Source organism: Mytilus galloprovincialis, chromosome 10, assembly GCF_965363235.1.
Source record: "Mytilus galloprovincialis chromosome 10, xbMytGall1.hap1.1, whole genome shotgun sequence".
Classification (NCBI taxonomy): Eukaryota; Metazoa; Mollusca; class Bivalvia; order Mytilida; family Mytilidae; genus Mytilus; species Mytilus galloprovincialis.
The window spans coordinates 42,072,366-42,095,271 of record NC_134847.1 but is presented as its reverse complement, the minus strand read 5'-3'; the positions used below and the strand labels follow the sequence as shown (position 1 = coordinate 42,095,271).

Genomic DNA, 22,906 nt, shown 5'->3' with positions numbered 1-22,906 from the left:
TCTTTTCTTGTGTGATTAATTGTTTGATTCCATAATGGGTATCATAAAATATTAATGGTGTCATGTCTTTACACAACACAAGTACAACAGAAAAAAATGATAAATAAGTAAGCCAACACTATCAGAGAAGAGAACATCAATGCAATATGCAATATACATGTTCTAACTTTTGTATTTAATTACTGTAAAAATAAGTATTAAAAAATAAATTAATTTTCGTAAAAAAGTCGAATTATAAGATAGACGATTTTGATGTTCTATCTATTTCGAACAGACAACACAGGTGAGTTCTCTACAATCAACATATGGAGGGCATTTCAAACTTCAACATCTTACTTCCACTGGGTAGACTACAGCTTCATTATTACTTTTATCATTACCAGAAATGAACTCCAACTTCTCGTCGGCGCCAATGTATTCTGATGGGTTCCGATTGCTATAACTGCTCTGTGACATTAAATAACCAGATAATTCTTTATGCCAACCTTCAGGACATGTCAATTTACCAGGAACCATGAGTACTGTAGACCTAGATGATAAACATACCGAACAAGACAAGTACTTATTGTTAAGGCTTTTTGAAAATGGTTTCAGAAAAATTTCATATTCCACTCCGAATATTTGACCAATATCGGAACTTCGTTCTGTCTTGTAATCTTTACACTCAGGGTTTTCGGTAAGCAAAGGAAGATTGATCCTGATCCTCCCAGATTAAATTGATTTCCAGCAAAATATCCTGGAGTGTATAAAAAAGAAAAGATTGACTGAGTATTGGTTGCTCAACGTCCATGTGCAAATATTTCATTCATGTTTCGGGCGAGAACATATTGGCAATACATTCAACAGGTCAATCTGCAATAGGGATCGACCGGGATAAATGGCGGAAAATGTGTAGTGCCGCTGCAAAAGAATAGGAACTATTGAATAGGGATCAACACTAAGTAACCTACAAATCGATCTAAGAGAGGCGAAAAGATACAAAATAATAAAATTTATTGTGCCAATTTTTCTGCACCAAATACGCTTTATAACAAATACTGTCTAATCAGTAATGTTTGAGACCAAAATATTTGGAAAAAAAACATAATTCAAAAGTTGAAATGTTGATCAAACTAAGAAGAATCTATAGTACATCCAATAAAATTAAAAAAGGAAATGGGGTATGTGTCAAAGAGACAACAACCCGACCATAGAACAGACGACAACAGAAGGTCACCAACATTCAATGCAGCGAGAAATTCCCACACCCAGAGGTGTCCTTCAGCTGGTCCCTAAACAAATACATATACTAGTTCAGTGATAATGAACGCCATACTAAACTCCAAATTGTTCACAAGAAACTAAAATTAAGAATAATACATGACTAGAAAGACTAGAGGCTCCTGACTTAGGACAGGCGCAAAAATACGGCGGGTTTAAACATGTTGATGGGATCTCAACTATCCCCTATTTTTCTAGCCCATGTAGAAAAGTAAAAGCATAACAAAACGCACATTAAAATTCAGTTCAAGAAAAGTCCGAGTCTGGTGTCAGAACGTGTATATCAAAACTCATAAGTCGATAACAAACTGACATTGCCATGGCATAACTGAAAACAACGAGAAGACAAACATCATTACACAAACCACTGCCCAGAAAAAACTAAGGATTGTGCAACACTAACCCTACGAAATACGGAGTTGATCTAAAGTCTTACAGAAAGGTAAGCAGATCCTACTCCAAGGGTGGCACCATCGTGTTGATCATGTAAAAAACCGTTTATAAGTTCAAATACATGTAAGTAGGTTAAAGATTTGTTATATAAGTTCTTAATGTTTGAGAGCGTGGTACCCTATCTACACAAGACATCAGGTTTAACAAGCCCATTTACATATCCAACACAACCAAAATTTTGATAAGGTTTTACTACCTGTTTGAAGAAACCCATATTTCTAGTCATCAGTCACATTTGGTATTTAATACGAAAACGAGATTTTGTACTATGAAGCTCTACATCTGCTTTGTGAGCAAAAGCATGTTCTTAGTTAGACATTTGGTACACCTGTTTGATGCTATTATTGGATTTGCATCGTGTAGATGTATTTGGAATATCACAATGTAATTTCTATACATGAGGGTTTATCGTTCTGAAATTAAATTGAATCTCTCATTCAATACTTTAAATTGGAAAACGCTTGTTTGCGAAAGATTTTTTAACATTGTCAAATAAAAATGGCTGTCTTTCTAACGTGTTTTATATGTCCGTTTCCAACAAAATCCTTCTAGGAGTTCCTTGTAAAAGTCAACATTTCACACAGCTAACGGTTGATAAATATATTTCATATATACTTATGTTAAGATAATCATAAAGTTTTAATTCAGCATGACAGTATCAAATACATTTTGGGTTATAAGCGCACATCAAAACGTTTTAATTTGTTAGAGAGTATGACAACTATTAAATCTATGTGATATATACAGCTTACCGTCATATATTATTGTTGATTCTTCAGAGCATCTAATATAAGTTTGGCCTTTTTGTCCTGTATAAAATCAAACATTGATTGTAGTAATAGGTCACATGTATTTAATGTGTATAGATCATCGTAATGATATAAGTCCGACAGACGTTAATTTATAGTATACATAGATTGTAGGAGAACGAAATGATGATTAACTTTCATAAATATAAATATCTTTATCAAATGTATTCATTTATAAGCTTGTACGCACAGCTTACAGTAATGAAAGGTGGGACATTATTCTCAAGCACAGATTTACATAAAACAATTTGTTACTGACCTGCGGAAGTAGGCGTAAGAACATTTATAGACTTTAATTGTTTAATTGCTAAGTTTTTTTTTCAATTTGGTTTATCAGAAAATTCTTCAAACAACCAGATTTTTTAACTTCCCATTGCAGTTTGCATGTAGTACAAGTAGTAAAAATGACATAATGAACATTTTGGACATCGCTTTGTAGTTTCCAGCAGCTCTGTGTTCGAATTACCTTTAATCATATATAATTAATGTTATAGATGGAATACAAATGTATCAAATGTCTTTAATTGAAATTAGATACAATAATTACTTTTTGACATGAAGTGTCATGTGTACATTAACAATATAGTGACAGTGCTAGACATGTGGATCAATATAAAAATTTAAAAACAAAACACAATATATACACCAACTAATAACAAAAATGGCCATACATACGCAAATGGATTTAAACGACATTTTGCAAAACAATTTGGTCTAAAATAGTCAGAAGATAATGTCACTTGGATGAGTTAGGTCAATGAGAATATTCAACCGTTAACTGATTGATTGCTTGTTTGCCACACTATGCAATGCTATGCAGTGCTCAATTGAATAATATTCAGTAGTTTGAAGTCGACACCTCAGGTCTTACTCCGTTTGGAGTTCATGGGATGATTATTCAATTTTTGCAAAAGACTACAATGACTGAACAAATAAGTTGTATGAACCGCAAACACATATACAGTGTACAAGAAGCTGTCATGCTATGATTTTAAGTGTAATTTGGAGACTGAAAATGGTCCTTGTTTTAAATAAATTGAGAGGAAATTGTTCCTTCTCTTATTTCATTCTACATTTTCTATGTCTATATATAACGTCTTAAATAATTAAATGATTGCCAGATGCGTGTTTTCATTTTGCCCAGAAATATTGTTATGATTTTTTATGCCTCTTATCTTTGTTCTCATTAAGGAAATTTGATGTGGTTTTCAGATCTGTAATAGTGTCTGTTCTTTTCATCACCACTAAGGAAACCCGTCTTTTATTAAAGACCATATTGTGAACTGCATAAATATCTTCTTTGTATCTTTGATTTACAGTGCTCTTGAAATAAAGACAAAGTCTCCCTGGAATGATAGCACTGAAGATTGTACGTTTTGATAAGAATTTTAAAATATATATCCCTTTGTTAACTTTCGCCTTCCATTCGTGTCCTTGTTTTTGCATGATATGCTCTTTTTCAAACTGCATTTCAACTTTCCACTATTGATGCCCCACTTTCACTGCTGTCATCCATTCATTTATTTCTCCTATATTTCACTCCAGTAACATACTCTGCATTGCTCTGCTCGTAGATATTGCATTATCTCCCTTCTGTTGCTAATATGCATAAAGGACACATATTAACTTACCGTTATCATAATACTAAATTGAGTGTATCTAAAATAGACACATAAATATACAAACCTAAATATAGCTTTATGAACATTGATTTAAATTTATCGTCCAATCAGATTTTTTTATGTGCATAAATAGTCCATTTATTCAGTTCGACTACGATTTTCTAATTTTCTGTGAACATAATTTTATCGTGTATGTAATAATGTATAGTAACACTTTTAACATTAAATATAAGTATTCAAAGTAAAAATTGCATGATTTTGTATTGAAATGTATTATTGACTAGAGCACGTCATTATTTCCCTCTGTGAGCCTCTGTGTGACATTCCTTAGTGTTCTGTACAACTTTTGACTACATCACATAGTAACCTGTGTTATGATGACGTTTTTGAGGTTATAATTAGGGATAAAAACGTCGTATATACCCCGGCAGTTTCCTGAATATATACTGACATCTCTGTGTTGTTATCCAATCACAAACCTCGACACATTTGTAATCCGTAATATCAAATAATATTCCTGTAGATGTATAAATTTCATATTAGTCTTTTATCGTGTGTCTTTATAAAAAAAATATTGGTAAATATCCTATTAATTGGGCGGACACAATCTAAAAATAAAGGCAACAGTAGTATACCGCTGTTCAACCTTTAAAGCAAAACAATCATGTCCTTGTGAGACAAAATTTCGCATTGTTTTTAGTACGTTTAGCCGTACGTATCATATTATCATAAACATTATGTTGACTTCGAAATCTATTTTTGAAAATCACAAATACAAGGCTGCTGGATATCATTAATTACTATTTTGCTCTTAATATAGTTTACATAAATTAATACTCATAGCTAAAACATTTATAACACTATTTAAATAAAGCACTTTTATAGCTTTACTTGAATCTGGAACAATCAAAGTCGATTAATATTGTCCGCAGTGAAAGAGGGTCTTTAGAAATACTGTCAAACTGTTTACTCGCGCAGTGGTATTAATTATATGTGGATAAAAAGTTATAAAACAAAATTCTGGATAATTTTAAATCTCGGTATTTTTCTGAAATTATTTCTATCAAAACTTTTGATTTTTCAACCCTGTTTACCACCATTCCCCATGTGAAATTTAAAAATCTCCTAACAGAAATAATCCACAATGCCTTTCATTTCGTTTCGAGTTCAAGCGATGTTTTCTCAAAAATATGCAAAAGCGTGTGATATTGACTCAGGGAAACATTGCTCTTCCTCTAACTTTTATTCACGTTTGGTCTGTATTTATAGATTAACGACGGTTTTTTTTAAACGAGAGGGTCTTTCTCATCATCAAGCTCATGGAAGGCTCCAGCCATGATATATGATGTGGCTCAGAAACATCCTCGAATTTGAAAGACCATTGATAATCTGTTGATCGTTATTTTGCCTATGACGTCGTTGATTTTCACATTGACATCGGCATTTGCGCCCTTAGTTTCTGTCGATAATTTTCGATCTTTATATAAACAAGAAATATTTCTTTATAAAATTAATCACAAAACATGATCAAAGAAAAATACACAAAATACACAAAATAGCGATAAATAATTTTTATGAATTATCTATCGATTGGCAGATGCCGCACTCATATTTTTTTCATAGATGTTACGTTTTTCTTTAAAGATATTTTACTTTTTCCTCTATTTTGGAAAACTTGATGTAGTTTGGAGATCTGCAATTAATAAAAATAAATCTAAGTCGGAGCTTTTATAAACTAGGGAAAATTGTGTGCTTGATATTTTGTTGAAGACCATATTTCGACCTGACTATATCTTTTTTTCTGCTTGAATTAACGTTTCCTTGACATGAACCCTGTGAGAACGCCAAAGTCTCCTTTTATTCACAAAATAAGTATTGTACATTTAAACTACAATATATATGAATATGAAAATATTTACTTGTCTCCTAATTATCTTTCTTGCGTTTATACTTATATATACTTGCGCAAGCTGTGCGTATTTTCAAAATTTATTTCACTTTTCCAGTATATATATGACCATAACCGAAGACATATATTTTTTTTTCTTAATCTCCGACAAATAAGATATTGCATTATCTCCCTTTTTTTTAGAAATAAACACTACGAAATCCGGAAAATACGTATTATTGATAGTTTAATCAATAAAATAAATGCGTATAAATAGACACACTTCAATATACCTATATATGTATTGTCCAATCAGATGTGTCAGATGAACTAATGACGTCAACTAGTCAACATTCTCGCATATCGGACTGTGTGATTTCTTTCAAAGACTGAAGTAAGACATTTTCATTATTTACTTCATATTAGATTTAAAATAATCTGAACAATAACAAGTCATATTTTGGTGTACAAATTTATCTATTTTGCTTTCCATTCAATTAGACATTTACTGAAAATAAACATAAAAATTACGTTGTGTTTACCCTAAGTTGAACAGAAAACATTGAAACATAAAAACAATGATTTTGAAGTTAAATTAACTTTGCCAGGTTAAACAATAAAATTGTAGATTGATCATGATATTGTCACGTTGTTATAGGTGCGCGTAAATAAACCTATTGCATATAGGTCAATATCAATACAGTACTAAGGAAATGATTACTTATAAAATATCAAAATTTCTAGATTTGATACAAAACTGTGAATTGTTATGGTTGTAAGAAACTTGTTTATTACACGAACTTTCAAATAACCTTTCCCACTTGTTTTTGGTGTTATTCTTTAATAAACAAAATGGACAAGGAAGATCTTAATACATATCAAATAATTCACCAGAGTATCTTTTTATATATAAATTTGCACAGAGACAGTTTAGTTTAAAAATGTGATTTGCATGTGTGTGTTTTCTTGTTTGATATCTATATATATTTTCATATTTTAGAATAATATTATTGTTATTACGGATTAAGTTTTCATAACATCCATGCATATTTTTAAACCATGACACAACACCTGGTTTTTTCCGAGAAACAAATTATCTTATCACGAAATGTGTTAACGTTTTGATCATTGGCGTGATTGTTCAAGTGTGAATAAATTTTTCCTAATATTTTATTTTATTCATTTATTATATTTGATAAGGTTTTCTTCTAGTTTAAAGAAAATGAAAAACAAAACCTCATCTGTAATTGATTTAATTATCGATCACAAATTCAACAAATTATATTTCCCCAAATAGTTGTTTATTATAGTTCCGTAAATAAGGAAGTTTTTTTCTCAATGTTAATATACAATGATATAATAATACACTTGGGTATTTTGTATACATCTATATATAGATAACTATGTACAGATAAATTTTGTTTACTTATCTGTTTATTAATTCGTTTGCCTATCAGTTTGTTTACTTTGTTTGCTAATTGATATTTTCAAATTATATATTTCATTCTTTGGGTAACGTTTAAATTCCAAATTGTTATGTTGTAACATCTATTTTTTACAATGACACCACTGGTTGATTCCAAGAAACAAATCTTTGCGTAATTTTTGCTTTTTATTCTGTTTATTAATGTTATGGGAATTGTTAACAACGATGTTGAAATGTGTCATAGGAATACACAATAAAAATTATTTTAATAAAACAGAGTACATTTGTATTTCATTCACAAAATGTCATTTTTAATTACGATTGGTGTATCAAGCATAACATGCATAATGTGTATGGGTCTTCAAAATTGCATATTCAAACACATTACATATCTGATCACTTTATATTCAGCTTATTATGTTAATTGTTAATCTGAAACGTAAGAGTTGAATTTTACTAAACATTCTATTTAAATATATTTTATAACAGTAAAGTTACTTGTGTTATGCATATTATGCAAACTACTTTCGTTAATAGAATTGGATAAAACGAGAACAATAGTTTTGACATGTTTGATATCGCTGATCATTGAAAATTGTTTATATATTTAGATACAAGCTATTGTCTTAAACATAGCCCTTGACGAAAGTAGTATGGGACTGAGCAATACATATTCAATAATTCTAACTGAAGCTTGTGTGTCTTGATTGTAAATGTTTTGACATACTGGAGGTGCTTAACAAAACATATTTCATGTCCAAAGTCAGGAGCCTGTAATTCAGTGGTTGTCGTTTGTTTGTGTGTTACATATTTGTTTTTCGTTCATTTTGTGTACATAAATAAAGCCGTTAGTTTTCTCGTTTGAATTGTTTTACATTGTTATTTTATGGGACTTTTATAGCTGACTGAGCTGCCCATTGTTGAAGGCCGTATGGTGACCTATTGCTGTTAATTTCTGTGTCATTTTGGTCCCTTGTGGACAGTTGTCTCATTGGCAATCATACCTCATCTTCTTTTTTATATTAATAAAAAAATATGTACATGTTCAAGTTATTATTTTGGAATCATTTATTTGACTTTTTTTAAAAACACGATACGATATGATATTCTGATAGAGAAATATATTGTTATTTTTGAGTAGGAGGAAATTCGGAAATATTATTTTTCCCCAAGTCTACACAGATCTTCTTGTATACTTTTATTTTTCTTCTTAATGATTGAAAAGTTATCGGTAAATATGCTAGTATTCCGGTCAAGTAAATCTAGAAATACCAAACGTTGATCTAGTACATAAAAAGAAACGGTATCTTTTAAATTAGCTGGCATTATTGCACTTAACTGAATCTTGTAATCAACTTGGGGGAAAATATAAAATAAAAAATCTAATTTTGAATGCGCGTAACATCGTTTTGTCATTTTAAACTGTACCAGCTATGGGGAAGGTTTTTACCTACAAAATATTCTAACCTCGTCATATTCTATAAGCGCCTGCCACAAGTGAGGACCTTGTAATTTACTGGTTTTCGGTTTTGGCTGTTTCACATATTTGTTTTGTTTTTTTCGATTATCATTTTGCATACATTGTTCTTTTGTTGTGTCGTTACAGCTGTTGAAGTTCAAGTGAATGGTTAAGCGCTACTAGTTTAACACCGATACATTATGTATGTGTTTGTCCCAAGGCAGTAGCCTTTTATTCAGTGGTTGTCGTTTGTTGCTGTTTTTCATTTTTTTTTATTCATAATTTTGTACATAAATGAAGCCGTCAGTTTTCTCTTTTGTATTCTTTGTAATATCTGGAACTTTGCAGTATGGTTTTAGCCATTGTTGGATGCACTGCGATGTGCTATTATTGTGCATGTTTTTCATTTTGGTCTTTTGTGGAGAGTTGTTTTTTAAAATTGCAATCATACCATATCTTTTGGTAAGTTATCCAAAACATAAAATGACACGGGCAATTTCGTAAAGTCTTCGTACTTAATATATTTGACCAATTTCATTGTTTAATGTCTTACAAGACATACTTTTGATATACGTTTAATGCAGCATTGCCTAAATAGTGTTAAGTTACTGTTATTTGTTAATACATGATAAAATTATTAAATTCGATTGCCGATTAATGGCAAAGCCAAACGATAGTACCTTAGTTAATAATTTCAGCCTACCTTTTTGTAAATTGGATTATACCATACTGTGTTTTTATTTTATCTTCAGTCTACAAAATGTAATGCAAAACTAACTAGTCATGTTTTTCTTAATGTCTAGTTTTAATTAGGGGCTGGGGTATTCTGTATTCTATGTATGTTTTTTTTTTGGCAATTTATCACTTTTCTACATTAATTTACAAATATTTGTTTATTTGTGTACCACATCATTTTCTTAACGCATCTGTCAACTGATATACATTTTTTTTTTAAATAAGTGTGAGTTAATCACCGTTAATTCGTCGAAAGCCGATTTCGTTTCTCGAATTGTCTTAAACTGTATTCTTATAAATCTTAAAATTTATTATTCTACAGTGTGTATCATTGTTTTTTAACTTTGATTTTTTACATCTTAAATTATATATTTTGTATATGTAAAAACATAAACAAATATTTCGATAAATATATTTATAATTAGAATCAGAAATTATTGTCTTATTTTCAGATGAATATAAATAAAATCGAGTCAGTCGTATTTTGTTTGTTTACCCAGGTATAACATTTTTAATCATGAACAAAATGTATAACTTTAATAACTTGAAAATGTGAAATTTGATATAGTGTACATTGAATCTACCAGTATTAATAAAAACCAACGGAATCTAAATGTGAAATTTGATATAGGTATATTGAATCTACCAATATTTATAAAACTCGACGGACTTTTTGTACTGATAGGTTGTGCTATATTTGAGCAAATAAGGTTTTCGAAATAAAAATTCAGGAACACAATTAGAGTATCCCTTTTTTGTCTGTCGAAATGGATAACTAAGGAGATACGTGTTACCATTCTGCCTGACTGAAATACATATTGATCAATTCAAATGTTATATTTCAGTTATAAATTATTTCATGTGTTTCTTTAAAATACTGATGTTATAGAAATATTTCCTCTAATTCGTACATCAAAATATCGAGATTCTTACAAATGTAAAGCTAAGCACCATCTGCTACAATGCGGTAGTATAGCAGTGCGTGTGTTCAAACATATATATGCCTAAAAATATATAAATATACGTATACATTAAGTAGGAATGTACACTCGTTGAACAATAACTTATCGATTATTTGATGATTTTATCGGGCGATACCCGAGCACTCACTCGGGAATATATCAACAACACAGAACCACCTAAATACGTAATTCTGTGTTTTGTTGTTCGATGGATGAACACCAGTCTACATAAGTACCTTGGATAATGAGTAACACATGTTTTTATTAACATGTTTTTATTTGATAATTTTAACAAGAAAAAAACATATCAAATACTAGTATTTAATAATCTTTAAGAAAACGAGTGTATTGTTTACAAAGGCGTAATGATTTTAAGAGGATGCAACAACTTTTTTTATTTAGAGCCATTTTCCTGTCAACTATTATGGGGAACAGTCGGTTTCTTAGCTATGCAAATAACATTCTTGCAGACGTGGATATTTGCTCTGACGGCTTGACTAAGACATGTTTGAAGTGTTAGCCTAAGTACAGCTTAAATATTTTCCGAGACATTCTAACTGATAATTTATCACAAGCATTCGACACAAAATGTTTTTCATTTACTAGACTATGATTAAGTAGTGATGCCTATTTAATTTTACTGAAGAGGTTATTAAGAAGACCGATTTTATGTAAAGAAGACAGAAATATTCTAACAAGAAACCGATTATTCGAGTATTGTTTTGGTATTTGATAGTTGGATCTACCGAGCGATACTCAAGTACTCGTGTACTCGTTGACATCCTTAATATTAACATATATATCGGATGTATGGTATCGGGGTTTTATTTATTTCGAATGCATTTGTTAAGTGTGTTTGCAAAACATAAATGCATGGTGACTAGACATGTTGAACTAAATACTGTAAACCAACTTATTTTCGCAGATACTTTATTTCGGGTTTAGCCAGTTCTAACCCATGTCGCGGGGATTTAATTTCGCGATTCTTGAATTTTCTTGATGAATATAAATAAGGAAAAATCTAGTTTTGACATATTCGCGACGATTTGTATTCGCGTTATTTTTCTCCTCGCGAAAGTAGCGAAAAAAGTAAGCTTTATTAAAATAAATACTCATAGATACATAGTAAGTTATTTTTTGGTTGAAACAAGAAAAAAAACAATGTTTTAATTTGATGTGATACCGTGTGGCGACATAGTTTATAATGAATTGCATTTACTTAGAATTGTCTGTATTTTTGTTATGAAGTAGTCTATAAGATATTTCTATATAAGTCTGTTTTTTCTAGATGCAAATTAATTTGCAATATTTCAAAATTGATTAGGACAACGCGTCTTTTAGTCAACACTTACTGGATTCGGCCCTGTTCATGCAGACTTAGAAATGAAATAATTTTATTTTTGAACATTTCACATCTCGCTTATGCATGGTAAAAAGGTATTCAAAAAATATTGATAAATAGAGTGCATACAATGTACCTTTCAATAGATTTTGAGTAAGGAGCGTGCAAACTAAATACCAAAAGTGTCGAGAAATAACTTGAGTAGAATCCCTAGCTTTCCTCTCTGTAATTTGTGTTTCCTTCCTTACTACTGTTGCAACCAATCCAAACCAAGTTCTAATTTTTAGTAAAGATTTTAACGAGTTAATGTATTATTGTATACAGTGTACGTATTCGATAAAATGATATATCTTTTTTTTCAATATAGTAATAAAATGAAGATAAACAGATAAAAAAAGCAATGTGCATATAATATAAATCCTGATCGTTTGCTCTATTGTCATCAATTAATGGTAATCATTGTTAAAATAAGAAATTTGTAAACAAACACCTTTTATTTGTGTTTTAAAGATATTAAAGGGTAGAATACATCATATACGCACTTTACTGAACTGTTTGCCTCAAATTCACAGGTTTTCAAAAGAAGGACTAAAAATACAAAAGGGATATTTAAACTTTAAGTGAAAGACAAACTGTCCTCATGCGAAACTTAAAACAACCAAAAAACACACACCAGCCTTCGAAGCACAAGCATACATAAAAAGCCAAAACTAAACAACACGAACCACGCCAGATAACTTGCTATCGGAAGCTTTATTGCAGATCTTGCTCTACATGAGTACACAAACGCATCATAAAAAAGGAAAACAATTGTGTACCAAAAGTTAAATCGATTAAGAAGACAAATCAGGGTACCAAACTATCAAGGGCAAGTGAACCCAAACAGATGTGAGACCGGGTACAATAAACTAGATGGAAACAGCTCATGGTACTAGTTACAGCAGGAATTACTCGTTAGATTCGATAACGCAAAAGAAAAAGTTATATTCATTTTTTTTTATTTATATTTTCTTACGTTTTGATACTAACAAGTATTGTTATACCATATATATTTTCATTGTTGATGTTCTAAAATTGAATTAAAATAATTTATCATTTTGTTTTGTAGATATTACTATTTTCAATGGTCATGCATTCTATACAGTTTAAATCAGTTAGATACCAAGATGGAAATATGCATTGTACTTTAAAATTGAGAAGCTTCGTGTAGCCCTTGTTTCGAAATTTGAAATCCCATGATCGGCACGAAGTGATATAGAAAACATATTTTATAAAAAAAAAATATAGAACTAACTTGTATACAATATTAACTAGTAGTTAAACAAATCAATTCATATGATTATAACAAATAAAATGGGCGTATTAACTCAACAGCATGAAAATTACTGGATTATCAAGTCTTCTAAACTGATTTTGATGTGCAAAGAACAACATAAGAAAGTTAACGCCACAGGAAAACACAGATATTTATTTTTCAAAACATCATTTCATGCATGCAACGACATAGGAATGCTTGATGACCAAATACGAGATTAGTCTATTCGAATATTAATATCATTTTTTGTCATTTTTCAAATTCGATTTGACATATTTGGCACTACAAAAACAGTGTTATAGTTTTGCGATCAGAAGTTGGTCAAAATATGGCTTTGAATACTCTAAATACATTTAACGCGACTACAAAACTGGCATCATATGCGAATTGGAAAGGACCCCATTTTCCAATTATCATGGCAGGAAAGGGATTTAGCTACAGTGGACAGGATTTCATCGTTGAATGCGATTGTTGTAAAGCTAAAGTGGATATGAAAACTGAAGACATAATTTCATTATCAGATGGTCATGCAGTAAGTTGTAGAATAAGTCAACATTTGCGAACGAAGAAAGCAAATCCTATTGTAGGGCAAGGGATTCCTTTTTCTCAACAAATGCATTGTGATCAATTCACATACGAGCTTTTGTTGTATCCGTCCTTAGCTTCAATTATGCTAGCACCAAGCGATGAGTGTCCATGCAAAGTATGTTGCCGTGGAAACCATATACCTTCCACTCTGTTTCCCTTTAGGCCCAACGATATGTATGGCTATCCAAGGATCTTCGGAACAAATCTTATAAATTCCATAAAGCAAAGATTAGAGGAGCACAATGGTCCAATACATCCACAGTTAACAGATGTAGAAGAACGCCAAAAAACGTTTGCATTGTCCGAGATGGATGAAAATATTGAAACTTTGGCTGAAGCAGGGTTTTACTATGCAGGTAAACATGTTTATTGTTTTTTCTTGAATTAAGTAGTGTTGCATGATAAATCACTGAACACATTCAATGATATACTTATAAGGTAAGGTTTAAGAATTTGTGTCAGATGTTTGGACTCTTTGGTTTTTCTCAATCAGTCAAGGATGAAATATTTTACACCATAACACCTATTTTTTATAGACTTCATTAACTCACAAAAGTTCATTTACCAAAATTTAAGCTGATTTTAGACTTCTTGTATTTCGATTTAAATAAAAGATTAAATATCTCCTAAAGGAGCTTCAATATTTAAAACTCTTTTTGTTCAACTTATGCTCTTCCGACTTATAGTATCAAATTTAAATTCTCGATTTTCTTTATTTCACTTAAGTACATCCTTAACCCTACCCTAGGTAAAAACTTGTTTCAAATCAGGAAAATCTTAAATCTTTTTAACTGACAGTTGTCTTCCATGGTAGAAGAAACAATATATTAACTTTTAATCTTGTGACACATGTGAGTGATATTAGTAAAACCTTTGTAATAAAAAAAAACACATTTAAGACTTGTAAATCCACATAATATTGTATTTATTTATATCGATATCATTTTAAATATTATTTCTTTATAGTTCAAAGAAAGGAAATCGTATGCTTTTACTGTGACGGTAGTCTTCGTAAAGAGGTACTTGCAACGAACCCATGGAAAGAACATGGTCGATGGTTCCCAGTCTGCCCTCACGTTATGAAAACAAAGGGAGAGTCATATGTACATGATATAATGATTGTAAGTTATTATTTCTTAAAAACTATGTGTATTTCCAAAAAAGACAAGAAATGTATTCTATTGTTCAAATAAAAAATAAATACCTCATAAATGAAAATATATAGTTCCACTGAAGAACTAACCTTAAAAAGTTTGTAAATTTGATAAACGACATTAAACCGAATAAATTTAAAAAGCATTTAATTTGTCGAAGAAATTCCTAAAGTTTTGTTTAGTTGCTTTAAAAATTCACATATTTTTCAAAACAATATATCACTAGGAAAGGATGCATTCAGCCTATGTAGCATTTGTATAACATGTTTAAACTAAACAATGATAAAGATGAGTTAATCTAAGTGTATATTTCAACCAGTTTTTGTTCTAAGAGTCTTCTTAATACAAAACGTTCATCTGCCATATCATCAAATCATTCACCTGGTTACTCTAATGAGTATTTTTTTTCTGTTATGCCCGAATTTCTGTTCTCTTGCTTTGAATATTTCACTAACCCTAAGAAAAAGCGAAACTTTAACTTAATGTTACTTATTGTTTTTGAGTATTGACATGAATCCATATTATGCATGTTGTGAAAAACTTATTGCCTATTTTATAATACATTTTTTGTATATTGATATGTTTAAAAATGCGACGCTTTTTACCACAAAAAATAATTTCTCTATCTTTTTCAGAACACTAAAGCACTGAAGACACACCTTAAAGGTTTGTATGATAGATTGTATAACAAACTTTTGCTTTTTACATTTTCCAACAAAGATTGATAGAGGGAAGGCAGTGGATTTCTTAACTTTAGTCGTAATGCTATCACAACTGTAGATAAGGACATTAAACATGTATCAAGTATGTTAAATATTAGAAGAATAATTTTCATCACCTTTATTCGCCAAAGAGAAGTATGCTCTTCTGCTTTATCGATTTTGTCAATCTAATGGAAATATAAACAACTGTAATTCGTGTGGGATGTTTATCTAGATATAAAAACAGACGTAATCTTCCATTTTCTTTGGAAAATGACTGAACCACGTCAGGAATGTGATAGTTGTTTTTTCACTTGTCCCATTTATTTATAACTTTAGATCTTATAAAAAAAATATTAATCGACCATTTTTTAATCTTGATTCAAGTTCAGTAATTTGGTTTATACTTTTTACAGGTTTAAACAGACCTAAAAATATGCAACTGCCTATAGTACTAGATGCTATTAACGAAGGATATCCTAGATGTATAATTCGGCAAACGATTCAAGGTTTCTTTTGTGAATATGGTAAGTGAAATAATATGAGGGTACCAATAGGGGTTTTCAGAATAGTGAATAAAAGGGGAGATATAAAGAATAGGTAAACATTTACCCAAGAAACAAAAAATTGAGAATAATTGCATGTTAAGTGCCAGTCTGCCTAAGAATCAGGCAGTGGATTAAAACATGATAAAAATACCCACCCTATTTGACATTGATTTCAGTTCATAATATGTAGTTATGCACAAAAATAACATTTATTTCCATTTTCTGTTCTGGTAATAGAAGATACAATTTGGTTGAAATGCACTAGAAATTAACAAAAAAAGGGGAGATAACTCTGTTATTCGCTATCATTCTAACCAATTTTCTAACCAAGTTATATGATATTACCAGACACACACAAACAAAAGACCAATTATTTTTAACTCAGGAGGATGGTTAGTATCAACTAGCATGATTAGCTTGGTGGGTTTTTTCTAATCATGTTTTAATTTTTACGTAAATTGCCTGATTCTTACAAAGACTGGCACTTAAGATAAAATGAAAAGAGAACAAAGGGCATAACATATAAATGATAGAGAAAATGGATGAAAAAAATGAATACAGAAATGAAAGATCCCCTGTCGATATTTTACATAATAAACTTTACAATAAATATTTTTAAGTAAGGTTTAATGATTTGTTGATTAAATGTCAGTTACTTTATCAAGAGTGAAACAATCTAATCATCTGTTTTAATAAGAATATTATGTGCAATATTTTAATATAGATTATAAGTAATGAGTATTATTCTTCTACTCTTATTTGAATATTTAACTAAACAACTGTAATTAATTAAAGACGTTTTTATTATGATATTCTTCTTGCAGGAAGCTTTCCAACTCGTGAAGAATTTTTCAGTTGCATCGAGAGCATTAAACAATGGAAGACTTTTGTAAACGTACCTTGTGTCTAATTGTTCTCATATAGGCCATGATAAGAGTTGTTTATCAAGATCATTGTGCATGCATAGCCATAAAAGGCTTTCATAAACTAGTGCTTTGTGTACACAGAAAGTGTCTCTAAGAAATATAGAGAAACATTAGTTATATGATATGGGTGCTTTAACAGAGCACAAGTCAAACGTACTGACTATTCTTGTAAAAGGGTTTTTGACTGTACAAAATATGTGTATTATGAAAATGGGACATTGGTTGTTTACTGAACATAACAAAAAGTATATAATTAAAACTTGTCTACCTCGACCTAACAGTTCGAATTGGTAGAATAAAACGAAGTTAATATATAATTTGTAAAGATATTGTGTATCTGCTTATACTACGTTTGTCTACATCGATTTGACGTTAAGGTTTGATAGAATATGATACAGATATTTTAATTATCATATTTTGATTAACATGCATACATTGTTGATAAATGAGCAAACCGTAGTACTTTGGTTAATAATGTGTTAACCAAAACAACATGAATGTAGTTATGTAAACCTGTACTTAGTTAATACAATATATATTATAATGTATGAGTGCAATGTACTTTTAATTTAACATAACAAATCAACAAAGACCGTTAATCCGTGTTTTGTTGTGAAAGCCTGGGATTTGCTCATCGTACCCAAATGAAATTTAATTTGAAAATGTCCAAACAGTAAACCATTTAAATAATACTCTCCTAATAATTTGGTTTGAATACTGGAAAATAAATTCCAACCACATTATCAAACTAGAGACTATAAAGAGTATGTGTCACTCACTATGCATATAAAACAAAGATAGACAAGAATAGATTGCATGACAAGTTCTAAGGTTAGGTGATGATGATTTGTGTGTAGATCTTACTTCACTGAAGCTTCTTGTTGTTATCTTTATCTATAATTAACTAGGCCAAGTAATTTCAAAGGAAACGTTGTTTTTTTTTGTTAAAGTTGACAAAAATTGTGAACAAAATGTGAAAAAAATTATGATAAAGGGCAATTACTTATAAAGGGGTCAATTGACAATTTTTGTCACTTTACTTGTTTGAAGATCTTAATTTGTTGATCAATTTTGTTATTTACATTGTATCTCTATCTATTATAATATTCAAGATTATAACCAGAAACTGCAAAAAATCCTTTAAACTAACGATTCATGGGCAGCAACTCAACAACGGGTTGTCTGATGTGTCTGCAAATCTCAGGTTGACATATCTTGACCTTATGACAATTTTTACCGCATGTCAGATTTGGGTCCGATGAGCTAAAAGGTTACACTCATCAACTTATATAGAATATCCGATTACTGTACTGTTTTGTATACCTAATTGAATGTCCACAGCAAATACAATATCTTTTTTAATTGCTGCAGATTTGACAGAAATATATATTAATCATTTCTAATGATATTTCGCTTGGACTTTAATATCAAATAAAGTAAAATAACAAAAATAATTGATTTTTATTTTAATTTTTTTGTTTTTTGATTTTAATTGATAATTGATTGTGTCATGGCAACACTGAATAAAAGCAAGAAATGTTTGGGTTTTTTATAATTGATGATTAAATTACTATTATTTTTGTATCATATTCTTTATCAATAGCATTAGTATAAGTTATATTATTGTAGTGTAATAATCATTTTATTATCATTTCTAGTGATTATTAATAATTTTCATTTTCTATATTTTATTTCATTGATAGTTTTGTTTCACGGGATTTGTTCGTTACTTTTAATTGTTAGTATAATATGTGCATGTATGAATCTATGCTTATTTATTTTCTTTAACCAAGTTTGTTTATTTATCTGCTTTAACCAAGTTTGTTTATTTATTTGCTTTAACCAAGTTTGTTTATGTATTTGCTTTCACAAAGTGTGTTTATGTACTTGCTTTAACACAGTTTGTTTATTTATTTGCTTTAACCAAGTTAACCTATTTGCAGTCGTTGCATATATTTATGAGATAAACATAACTTACTGACAAACGAGGCAGGACCTTTGTGAATATACCTATACGTGGGTACAGACAAAATACATGTCCTGCATAGTATGGTAAAGTGTTGTCAAAGCAGACATTTTTTGTTTGAATATTTTTTTATGTTTGACGACAACTATGTTTATTTAAACAAATATGTGATGACTTTTTGAGTCTGTATCACGATCATTGTTGCCAATCAATATCATTATTTTCAGAATATACTTTTGGATAGCAATGGTCATGATGGTAGAATTGATGTTACTGTTGTTATATTCTTAGAATTATCTTATGTGTCTTATAATAGCATTGTGAAAATATTGTGTACATAATGGAAAGGTGTAAGTATTTTTTGTCGGTAGACAAAATGCGGATTTTTTTAATTTCCCCATTTGCAAGCTTTGTTTTGCACTTTTAATAAAGTGCATGATTGCTCTGTTCGAAGTTTTACCGAGCTAAAAACACAAAAGAAGACAAATATTTTAAAAATTCATTATTGTGTGCAGAAATATCTGAGTTCTGTTCACTAAATGTAATTTGTCATTTTCGATGGCTTATATATTGATATTCGTCTTATTTATTCATACCGATTAAAATATATGCAAGTATGTATGAAGGGTTTTTGTTATGCTGTTAGCTCGTGAGTAAGCATTTCTCATTTTCGGAATGTTTTATCTCGAATCGAGGTGTTACTTCATGCCACGTCAAGCCCTTTACTTTGATTTAATTTGACAATAAATGTCAGCTGTTATTCTAAAACTCGTTGATTCATTATTGTTTGAGTTGATATTAACTCTGTTCTATGCTTTAGCTCTTACTTATCTAACTGATGAACTATATGAGAATATTATAAGTTATCTACGTTCTTATTCGTAGATATGGATATTTTAACACCCTGAAGTACCAGAGTACATCATGAGGCGTAGCCGAAGGTTGTAAAGGGTACTGAAGAGTGTTAAAATATCCATATCTACGGATATGAACGTAGATAACGAATTTATCCCCGGTCTTAGTCCAAATCGGGCGAGTTTTATGGAAATTCGGATACAAAGTGTAACGTGAAAACAACGGGTTTTTTTTTTTATTATCTAACAAAGTTTTATTGACATTTGGAAATTTTACATATTTTTTGTAGAACCCTTCAGGTAGTCAAATATAAGACGTTTTTAATACCGAGACAGAGAAATTGAATTGAGTCAAATTTGGCGCTCAATGTTTTAAGAGTTACGTCATAGATGGTGTGACGTCAACGTGGGTCATTTGCATAGCTAGGTCAGTAGTCCCAGTCCTTGAAAATGTGGCAGTCAAGTGATGCAGTTTATGAAATGAGTGTAAATGATCGGCATAAAAGGACAAAATCGTTAATGAATTAAATATTTAATTACAAACATCATGGATAATCTACAAAATTCAATATTTCACAAGGAGCAATCATGGAACTAGGGAAAACTTCCGTGAAGTTCCCAGGGATAATGGTTAGCAACTTCCGGGGATATGGGTTAGCAACACCCAGGGGCTTTGGGTTTTGTAACGACATGCGTTAACCAATCAAAATCCTAGATATATACTAAGCCGGGGATAAGCATGCATTTTACTTGGATTTTATAATGTATATATGTTTTCTTAAATTAGTCACTGCATGCACTAAACGAAGAGGAATTCAAAAATAAGTAAGGAAATTTAAACTAAAAAAATGTAAGTTATCAGCATCACAAATGTTTTATCAACTCGGTATTTCATTTCCGTAAACTTGCTTTGATATGTAGTGAACAATATGTTTAAGTTCTATGTCACAGGGAAATAATATTCACGCATGCATTCGACAAAACTTGTATTCTTCGTCATTTGTTCGTTTGATTATGTTACTGTGTATATTTGAATCTTTTGATAGGGTTAATCATTTGAATATCAACAAACTTTTCTAATTTTCTATTCTTAAATATAGCTCAATTACACATAGTTCCTCGGCGTAAGTAACATCAAAAGTCCCATACGTGTCTGCAAATTATTTGCTGGTCTGGAAAGCTATGAAAATAAATAACCTAACATAAGACAGGATGCAATTGAATATTCTGAAAAACAAAATGCAGATTTTTTTTTTATTATTTTTTACATTTTTTAAATGTTTAACTTTGCAACAAACGTGTGTGTATTTAATCTTTGTCCTAAATATAAAACAAAAGCAAAAAAAAATTAACTTACATTAATAATGTAATTGTCAAGGAGAAACCGATTAAGTTGCAGAGAATAATCGACAGATTGGTTAAATTTATCCTACAATTTTGAAAGGACAATAAATAACGAATCACAAGGTTATGTTGATAAACTTTGACACGACTTCTAACAAATAAATACATCATAGATACCAGGACTAATCTAGTATATACGCCAGACGTATGCAATAATTATAATTCATAATAACAAAATGTTGGATCAGTAGGAAAAGTGTTATGAATGAATAAATCATATCAAATTCATTAATTTTGTAAGCTGACACATGCATAAAGATTAATTTTAAGGATATTTGACTTTATATCAAGTTTTTATTTCAATTAATAGTAAAAACAACCATGAAAATTTCAATCGACCAGTATTTACATCTTAGTAGAGTTTGTGATCTTGACAATAAGTTCAAGAAAAATTTTAAAAAGTCCTCTTTATGTTTCATGTTATATATTGATTCCACCCGTTGATTGATTGGTGTTGCTGTACGCCGAATCAGCACATAAAGACTATGTAAAAAGTTTGGAGGAACCAGTATTCATAACCTGGTCAATATGTCTCACACGATTAACAAGTGCCAGAAAGATTGATTACGTATTTTTTTGTGTGCAGAGTTAACGTAAAAATTCGAGTTTATTTTTTTTTTAAGTGTTTTCGAGTATTATATGGTGTAAATTATGGAATGGAATGCAAATGTTATTGGGGCAATTTTTTTCACAAATAACTTGGTTTGTATTTAGTATTTTTTTTTCAATCTACTGATATATATATATATATGTAATCTGTATCCGTGTTATTCTGATAAACTTATGAACAGTAAATTGTTGTAATAATATAACACACATGTGGAGGTTCATTATTTGATTTCATATGATCAGACGACAACTCATGCTCATTTTTGTTTTCCATTCTTACACAAAATATTTTCGAGTGAGTATAGTCATTGTCTATCTGCGGTGAACTTGTGAATGTTATCTCCTTTTGTAAAATTCTCATTATTTATAACCAATATATTTCTCAATAAATATGTAAATATCATATAACTTGTTAATTGTTTGTTTGTTGTTGCAATTTTAGACGAATATCATGCTTCCTGGAGTACAAAATTAAATTACAAAAATAAGCTAACTCTAATGAAAATGCGAAACGAAAAATCCGTTGTCAAATGGTAAAATCCCAAGCTCAAACTCATCAAAAAAAATAGAAAACAACTTTCATATGTGTAACAAAGTTACTTGTATCATCATATATGCATCATCAGTCTAAAAGAAGTCAAGTGATTAATATTTATCTATAGACTCAAACAAGTATACTTACATGGAGGATATGTCAGTCAGACAAAGGAACCATAATTTATCTACTAGCCTCGTGATCTTATACATGACCAATAAAGTGAGTTAAAAAACAATTTAACGCAACACATGTTGCTGATGTCAGCAGAGTGTTTGGATTATTTTCTAACTGGGGGGCGACTTCTTCGAAACCACTATTCGAACATTGTCTCTAATATGCATTGTAAA

The 22,906-nt window shown here is 30.2% G+C and overlaps 1 protein-coding gene across 3 annotated transcripts in view; it reads left to right on the top strand.

The window, feature by feature from the left end:
* The window catches only part of LOC143047592 (death-associated inhibitor of apoptosis 2-like), a 94,429-nt gene extending 72,000 nt beyond the window's left edge, over positions 1-22,429 (top strand). For 2 of the 3 annotated variants that reach the window (XM_076220709.1, XM_076220707.1), the window contains exons 5-6: positions 16,131-16,241; positions 17,087-22,429. In XM_076220709.1, coding sequence (XP_076076824.1) covers positions 16,131-16,241; positions 17,087-17,172 — 197 coding nt within the window. In that variant the 3' untranslated portion in view covers positions 17,173-22,429. Of the gene's footprint in view, positions 1-12,874; positions 14,216-14,825; positions 14,981-15,648; positions 15,680-16,130; positions 16,242-17,086 lie in introns of those variants that run through there. The other variant, XM_076220706.1, reaches the window with a different exon arrangement.
* The last annotated feature ends 477 nt before the right edge of the window (positions 22,430-22,906 follow it).